At 36.7% G+C, this 9274-nt stretch overlaps 1 protein-coding gene across 1 annotated transcript in view; it reads right to left on the bottom strand.

Moving 5' to 3' along the window:
* Window positions 1-205: 205 nt before the first annotated feature.
* Window positions 206-9274, bottom strand: part of CCSER1 (coiled-coil serine rich protein 1) — a 623183-nt gene continuing 614114 nt past the window's right edge. Inside the window, exon 10 of the mRNA XM_065736482.1 lies at window positions 206-1080. Within this exon, the coding sequence (XP_065592554.1) occupies window positions 592-1080 (489 nt within the window). The 3' untranslated portion in view covers window positions 206-591. The remainder of the gene's footprint in view (window positions 1081-9274) is intronic.

Genomic DNA, 9274 nt, shown 5'->3' with positions numbered 1-9274 from the left:
CATGATCTTTGCTTGCAGATGAAGAGAAGTCACTTCTACATGCAGCATGACGCCTTGATAAAATGCGTGCAGCAAGAAGTGGTAGCACACCTCTACCAGCGAGCAAATTTCATTTTAAGTGGCTCAGAGACTTCCTACTCTTTATTTCCCCATCTCTATGTAATTCAGTACGTTTTACTAATTATGTATCTATTCATTCTTCACATCTACTTTAACAGTAATATTATTAAGCATACACAGTATTATTTAAGACCACTTCCTAGATCTTCAGGGGATGTTAGTGGCTTTACAGAGACATAAGAAAAAGAAATAACCAGCCAATTTTGGACGAGTAATGCTAGCCCAGTGGTTCCATTTATTCTACTAGTAGTGACTTTTATGAAACAAATCGATCGAGTTATTTAGCAATCTAGTTCATTCTTTTCCTACAGTTCCAGATGGGAAAGTATGAAATCTAGGCAATATTAATTTTTCATCTATTTTTTTCAAGAAAAGGTAGCAGCAGGTAAAAACTTAAAACTTTTTAACTCAGCTCTGTGGGAGCTTACGTTCCTTTAAGTGGACTCTCGTTCTATGACAAGAACAGCCTTGCTACCCGTCTTGTTGACCTAAAGTCTGCAGCTCTGCTGTGTGTAAATTGTGGTGAAGGAAAACATTTTTCCTGCTGTACATGTGTAAAGAGATGGGTCCCCTCGGAGGCTGCCCGAGTCTGCCTGTGAATGTGGTGTGCTGCTGAGGTACAGCAGTTTGGTCTTTTGGAGCTCCTGAGAACAACGGGTAGCGGTCTGTCTTCGATGCAGGCTTTGCTGTGCTTGGTGATGTGTTGGACAAACCATTCTGGGTGACCTCTGATGTGAGGGTTTCATATGTTCCTCTAGTATGCTTGATGACTTCCACTATCTCCTTCTCCTTCTCTTTCAGGAGGTTGCTCAGACACAAATTAGACAGTTGACAGCTCTTGCTTTCATACGCCGTTGCTTGGTCACTTGTGTATCTAAAAGGGTCCTCGGTGGGAGTATGTGCTGACTTTCTGTCCCTTGTGCTGAGATTTTGGCTCACCATTCTGTTTGGATATGTAACCTGGAGTAAAAAGACAAACAAAAAACAGAAGTTTTAGTAACATAACATCTTAGTGGGAAAATGACAGTACACAAAAAAAAAAAAACACCTCACTACTGACGTATAACATGTATACAAGGCTGGAACACTGAAACGAAAGATGAATCTTCAATGCTGCTGAAACCCCCAAAATGCTGCTAGGATAAAACGGAAAATCTGCTCATTCATATTCAACAGGACTAACACTGACAAATACTTACCATGTGTAATGATTTGAAGTATTTCTTTAAATAAATGGCTTAAATCAAAGATTTTTTTCAGAACATAGTAAAAGGAGAAACCATGAACAGGTTTTCAAGAGCATGATGAAACAAGAAGAATTTTTACTGAATAGAGTTCAACACTTAACACTCTCAAATTCTTAGAAAACATAAAGAACATCTTTTGAGAGTATCTTCATGCCTCATTTAAGCTCAACTTTCACCATTCCCTGAATCCAGGTGTTTTACAGAGTACATGCACTTTAAACACATGCCAGAGAGCTCCGCTGGAACAGAGCAGTAATTTTACTCCAACTGCCTGAAAAAAAGCACAGAGCAAATGCTTCCAGTGCACTAAAAACTTTGGATTCGTTGTGAGAATATGAGAAAGTATATTCAGAGCAGAAGCGGTGGAGCAAGTCAAACAGCATGAGAAAGGATGGCTGAGAACCAAGGACACTCCAGAAGAAAAGGAAAACAAGTTGAAGTAATCTGTGTGATGGCAGACCCTGAAAGCACGTGGCTTGAAACAACTCATGACCCCGTCTGGATAAGCACCTGTATGCATGGCTAAGGAGTGTTTGTATACTATTTTGTTGAGAAGTAAAGGTGGGTGGGAAAGTTAAAGAGAAAACTTGTGAATGTATTCAATTGTAACTTGTGGATGTTAGAACCTGTAAAAAATGACTTTGGGTGTACACATCTGAGTCCACGCCTCACATGCTGCAAGCTGTGTGAACAGATACCAGTTCTTTTTAAAATGAAGGCAATTTATCTCCAAGTGGCAAGCCAGCTCCCCACAGATGTCTGGTCTGTGCATACTGTGATGTTTCATTCTGACCTCTGAACACCTAACTGGGAAGGATATGACTGACCTGTGGGACTACATTTAATTATTCGCTCACAGATTTATATGCTCAGAATCTAAAGTAAAGCGTAGAGGGGAAAACTTCAGTAGAGTCAAAGCAGGATTCTGCCTGCTGTATGACTGTAATAGGTAACATCACAGGGAGATAGGTTTCTAGCTGAAGAGGCTGCAGAGTGAAGCCATGAGTTCTAGTGCCTGCAGCCTACATGGCTTTGTAAGAAAGCTTCACCTCTTCATAAATTTTTGCAGAGCATATATATGACATCAACTTGCTCAATAGTTTCAATACTTAGAAGCTGTGTTTAAATGAGTTTCAAAAGTTGTTGACGTAATCTACTTAAAATCTGTTATCTCCGCAGTTACGTGAGGATAGATTCTAATAATAGTATCAATTGTACTTTATTTTCTAATCTATTTGGGGATAAGTGTTTTCCCTTGTTTTATCCCTGTCACTCTTACTGACAAAACTACCAAGTTCTACCATTCATGTGGAAAAAAAACCATATCACAATATACAGACTTTCTGCAACAGAATTCTTAAAGTACACAATAGCTGCTTCTAGACATTTACATTGCTATATGGGCTCAGACACAGCAGAACAAAGCTGAGAGAATCAAAAGCACTCCCAATCATTACAAAAATATTTTGCAAAAAAAAAAAAAAAAATCAGGATGCTTCCATGGAAGTTACATATTGTTTCAGGAAAACCTATACCACTCCACATGCATTCCTTTTTAAGTACTGCAGAGGAATGATAGAAACAATATGAATGTCTTATAAACTTCTTGTTTTATTTGTATAGTTATGCTAACGAACCTTCAGTACAGATTCAAACGTAGTTTTCATTGCAAGTAGTGCTGTACGTTTCAGACATCAGAGATGACATTTTTGAGAAAGACTAATGCTGGCATAACATTTTACCATTTAATTCAGGGCTGATTGTGTCCAGACCAAAAAAAAAATAAAAAGAAAAGGGAGTAAAATACTTCTGAAAAGTATTGCTTAGATTTTCTCGGTGAAGCTCGCAGATGTTGAGATGAAATTCAGTTTAATTCCTAGGGAATTGTTCCTGGGGAGACCTAAGTTCAATAACTTATTTTTTTTTTCCTCTCCTATGCCAGTGAATAAAATCTTCCTACTGGGACAAGAGATTCAAATTCAATTCCCTGCCAAAAAAATACATATTCTTGTAGTAAGAGAACGTTTCTGGAGTTACCATATGTCGACCCTATGCCTTTTGTCAACTGAAAAATTGTTGGTCCATTCCACAACAGTTATACAAAAAACACCAATTGTAAAAACAGCAATGTGTTTAAGTCTGCCCTTACAACTAATAAGTTTATTTCATGATAACAAAGTAAAGAATTATAAGATGTTGGAATTCTGTATTCTTGAATATTGTTTGGACCTTTAATTAAACAATGCTTCCTTTCACATTCTGAAAACTATACTTCTGCAGTAATAAAACAACCAAAACCTTTAGGAGCCACTCCTGTAAAATGAAAGTATTTAAACTGTTCCCCAGTGGAAGGAATCTGCTATGACACAGAAACAATCAAGCATTAGGAGAAAGGAAATACTAAACATTAGCATACTTTTGTATCACAGAACTGAGATAAACTTCACAAAGGGACATCTTGTAGTCTGTTTTACACTTCCTGTCAGGATCAGCTTAACTCCATGTTGTCCTTAATTTACTTAATAAAAAAATAGGTGTCAAAAATTATCATCAATATAATCTCTACTTTTTCCTCAGATCTCCTTTTCCACAACATTACCCTTACTTCTAAGAAAGATATTCCTAATGTCTAAACAAAATCGAGTGCAAGTCTATACCTTCTATTTTCCTCTATTATAGAAATGAAGGAAGAATCACTGTTTCACCTTTGTCTAACTGTTTTGTCTTTGAAAAATGCTGTCAAGCTACTTCTTGCTCTTCTCTAGAATTTAAAACATTATATTGATATTTTATTTTCGTTTTCTAGATCTTAGCCATTCTCATTTACCTTCACTATAGTAATTACTTATTTTCAGTAATTCCACATTTTTTCTTGAAGTAGATGGTTCAAGAGTACAGGCACTTAAAGTAATCCCCTGGTCATATGGCTAGCCACAACAGTTCCAAGACTTCTGTCTATAAAATTATTAAAAATTTGTTCAATTGATTGTCATCACACAGCCACGATTTCTCCTTTGTTCAATTTCATCATTTTTCACTCAGATCTTTTCTCCAATATATCATTTTGAATTCGAGCTTTAATTCATTAATATACTTTCTATCCAGCCCAACTTCTTGTCATCTGTAAATGTAATAAATTTTTTCTCTAGTCCATACAATAAAAACCTACTTAATATAGCCTTTTAATTGAACACTGGATAAGTAATATCCAGTAATAGTTTTCTAGATTTTTTATACTTGCTTCATTTAGTCTGCATAGTATGTTTATAAAACAATGTCAAAAGCCTGAGTAAAAGCAAGAAATCTGTCAACTAAAGCATTTATTTTCTAGCCAGAAGGCCTGGTACTGTTCTGTTAAATGTTGAATGAAATTGGATTGGTTTGGCAATTTATTTGATTTGTTACCAATGTTGTCTCTTGATTATCTTGTTTTCTTCTCTGTGCTAATAAATACTTCATTATTTGCTTCAAATATATATATAATGTATGTATTTTAGAATTGAAGTTAAATATTTATTATGTTTTCCATCAGTTTAAGATTACAACCTCACTCCAATACCAAAAAATCAGACGATACTACTGCAGTGATCTGCTTTAGTAAGAATGCTTCATAGCTTCCACTGTGTTTTACAATGCGCGGGAAAAAGTCTAGGAATTAAACGCTTCTCCTCTTACAGCTGCCATTGAAGTGCTGCAACTACACTTCCTCCTGCCTCCATTAAGCTAGACTACTCAGTCAAACACAACATGACCCATGAATAATCAGAGTTTAAGCATTTTACTTCTGATGGCTTGCTCTTGGCTACAGAGGCGAGACCACTGTTGAAGGCCTGATAAACAATACCTTGTCACACTAAGAATGGCTTAACAGTTTTTTTAGTCTCTTAAAACAATAATAATATTTTTTAACACGATTGCATGAGAAAAGTTTTATGAGTTAAACCAACAGAATACATTTTATGATTAACAGAGGACAATCAACTGGTTTTGAAAATGAGGAGTACAGAACACGTTCAATGAAAGGCATATTTTTTGATCCTGGGTAACAGTAAAATAAATGATTATGGTATTTTTCATATTGTTATTTTAACTTGATCTGGATTAAATACTATATTGTGAATACTTGACATTGCTGTGTATCTTTCCTCCAAAAGCATTGTTTTGGATGATATATTTTCACTTTCGAAAACACATGCTGGATTTGTTAGTCTGTAAAATACTGGCTTCAGGATTTGGCTGTTGTAGGTATGTGTGTCTGACAGTCAGTATGTACCAATAAATGTTTAATATATGCATATGGTGAGGGAAAGTCTTTCACAGCTTTGTGAATGTGCAAGCTGATATTTTTCTCCTATTGATCAATTAAATAAATACCACGTGGTGACAAATTGACAGCCAATTTAACTATATTTTAAAACATAAGAAATTTGCAATATACTGACTGTACTCAAAGACAATGCTTTGATTCAGTCTCCAACAATATGAAATAGGTGGTCAACAGGAAAAGGCAAAATCCTGCTGTCAGATGTATAGATAGCCACAGAATTGAGATAATTTAACAGAAACAGTGCCAAAAAGAATGGTCATTCATGTCAAATTGCAGAGGAACAGTTGCTGATAAGGAAAAGAAAGAGCAGTGGTATGCAGGGAGTCAAAAATCAACAACAACAAAACAACCTTCACCTCTCTCCAAAAATGATACTACTCTCATTCAAAAACAATTACAGTAAAAAGCATGCAATGACATCCAATCCCGCTTGGAATTTCATCTAAATTTTCCTTTACTATCATTTGAACATTTATATGAAAACTACAGTATGCACAGAACAAAATAATTGCATTTTAATTTGCTGCTTGAAAACGCATAGTCCAACTGAGTTTTCTTGCTGGTCCATTTTAAAATTACTCAGAATAAGAAAAGTATCCCAGAATAAGTAGAAACCAGATATGTAGCACCACCAACAACAATGCTACAGAAAAACTTGAGCTGTATTTTAACTTATTTATCCTGTAAAAGTTTCATGTAAAATTCTCTGCATTGGACTCATAGGTACCAAATGCATTCTATGAGGGTTAGACACGAGCAAGCAAAGCCACAATCCCAGCACATCTGTTTGCCAATTTGATGGCTGAATCCTTGTCCAAAACTGAAAGAGGCTTCCTGCCAGTTGCGTTCTAGCCTAGTTTAGAGCAGCTGCAGGGCTGTTGTAAACTGCTGCTTGGCAGTGCTCCAAGAAGCTGATCTGCCAGCTGGTGATTGCTGAGGCAAAAAGAAAAAAAAATTCATCACTTTACGTTTTATTTTTCAGTAGCTCCGCTAGAACCACCAAAATCTCTGTCCCAGAGGTCCTCACATGCCACCCTATGATCTGCCTATCAGTGATCTCAGGAAATGGGATGTTCCTCAGTGAGTTTGCAGATGACACCAGGTTTGGAGGAAGTGTCGAACTGCCTGGGGGTAGGAAGGCCCTGCAGAGGGATACAGACAGGGTGGATCAGGGGCTCTGATCTCATCAGGGATGAAGTTCAACAAGATCAAGTGCTGGATCCTGCACTTTGGCCACAACGTTAAAAAGTTTTAAACCATCTGAATCTGAATTTCCTAATCAGATATACAGAACAGAAGAGTTCATGCTTTCTTGCTAAAGGAGTTTATTTCTCAAAACCAAACAGAACCTATTTCTCAAAAATAATAATGATCAAAACAAGAGATTGATTTACATTGAAATAAAATTTCAATCCATTAGCATAATGATCAAACATGCGTTAGGATACATTTAAATAAGAAAAACAAAGTACTTTTGGTTTCATTTCACACTGGTGCTAAATCCACGCAGAACGAACCAAAACCTGTAATTTAATATGCTTAAAATGTCTGTTTCATAAGTGGTTCTGAGGATTTCTCTGTGAATGTCATTCTCCCAACTTTTTCTAATGTTAAGATGAAAATAACATTCAGCAGCTCACTTTCTCATGATGAAAATGGACTACTCTTATAGAAAGCTTCAGAATGGGAGAAAAAACACTGGTGCCATTAATCACCTTCCATTTTCAGATCCAATGAGTGAAATATGACAAGAGTTAACAACAAGACAATGTTGCTGCAGGACATTTGAAAATGGATGTTGCTGCTGACTAGCTTGTGATAAAGTACTGATATAAAATGACAGCAGAAGACATGAATTACAAAAACACCCCCCCCCCAAAAAAGGTAAAGATTTTTAAGACGCCTATGCCCAGAGGCAACTGAGAATCTTAAATGCCTATAATGTAATTCTTCCAAGTAGAGCAACTTTCTCAAATATATCATTCTGACAGCTGGCATAGAGAGTAAAACCTAGCAAAACACTCTTTCACCAGTGTACCCTGACAACCAACTAACAACAGAGTGTTTGAAGAACAAGGTTTTACTACCCCAAAGGATTTTTGCTTTCAGAGGTGTTAAAGGAAGCACATTCCAGAGAGAGTAATTATTGTGACAGAAGCCTGAAGACTTTCTGGCCTCCTTCAAGATATCTACCACTTCTTTCTTTTTGCGTTTCCGAGTACATAAGGAATGTAAAATGTAGTATGAACTACATAGCCTAGTAGAGCTCACTTGTCCCTTGTCAGGTCTCAGCTGGACTTCTGCACCTTTTGAAGAGCAGTCTCCATTCCCAGCCTAGCCCCAAATTCCTAAAATATGAAGCAACTTAAAGAAGCCATGAATGACAACAACAAAGAAAAGATGCTACAGTTCTCCAAAGGATGAAGCCCTGTGCAATGCTTTTGAATTTATAACCCCTCAGATGCCTTTCATAGTTCTGACAGTTCATGTAAGTGCAGATCTAATTTACCAAAACACTGGTTAACTCCGTACTTTGCTATGCTATATCTGTCACCAGGTCAGCTCCTTAATTCTTCCACCTCCTCACTATTGTGCTCACAGATTCCAGTCTAGAGATGATCCAATACAAAATGCAGTTCTCTTGCTGCAGGTAATTGTTCTTCATTCAAGACTCTGAAAAGCACTTTTTCTTACTAATTTCAGCATTACCCGGATCGTAAGAGTAGCTTTTACAACCCAGATTTGAACCTATTGATCAGCAGATTCCGTCTTCTGGTAACTTGTGACGCATGGCATAAGCAAAGCCTGTTGTGTCCAAGTAAGGCATGGATCAGTATCAATAAATTATAGGCAAGAAACAGCTGTCAATCAGCTTGCAAGCTCTGCAGCAGAATTGACACAGGCAACATAAATCAAAAGCGTTGCTCTGTCTCCCTTTCAGCTCTCTGCAGCATCTTTATTTAGTTACTGAAAGCAAAAGCGTAGATGCTAAAATGCACCGTTGTTCTCCTGTGATGCCCTTTTACTAACAGTCCAACTGAATACCAGTGAGCCAGAGGGTTCAGCTAATGTCCTGTAAAGATGTCTTGATGGTGACAATAGTAGAAAAAGTAGCCCGCAGAGGGCTGAATTAAGATATTAATCTTTCCCATGTGTTGAAGTATCCCTGAAGAATTTAATTTGTTTAACTAATAAAACACAGTTAAGGCAACAAAGTGTAATTGTTTTACAAAGTAGGAAGAAAATAGTGAAGATTTCCCAATTAATGTGCAGTACATCACCATTCTGCATTCTCAAAACTGCATTTCTAGGGCTAACTGGAAAATTCATTACTAAAGCTAATAGAAAAATATTGCATACTACAGCTGTTTACAACCCCTTTCAGATTAAATACTTGAAACTTTGGAGCCATTCACCACTGTAGTCATATTCTTCCACAGAGGAAAAAAAATCATTTGGATACTGAATACCCCTTTATCACAATATAAGGCTTAGAGTTCTTATAATAATAAAAATGCTAATGAAAATGAAATTAATAGTGAGGATGTTTCATCAACATGGCTACAGAACAGTAGGACAA

Source organism: Cyrtonyx montezumae, unplaced genomic scaffold (genome assembly GCF_038088225.1).
Source record: "Cyrtonyx montezumae isolate F1298 unplaced genomic scaffold, pur_monq_1.0 scaffold_2, whole genome shotgun sequence".
Taxonomy (NCBI): domain Eukaryota; kingdom Metazoa; phylum Chordata; class Aves; order Galliformes; family Odontophoridae; genus Cyrtonyx; species Cyrtonyx montezumae.
The sequence above is the reverse complement of the archived record's forward strand: the minus strand, read 5'-3'. Positions and strand labels throughout refer to the sequence as shown.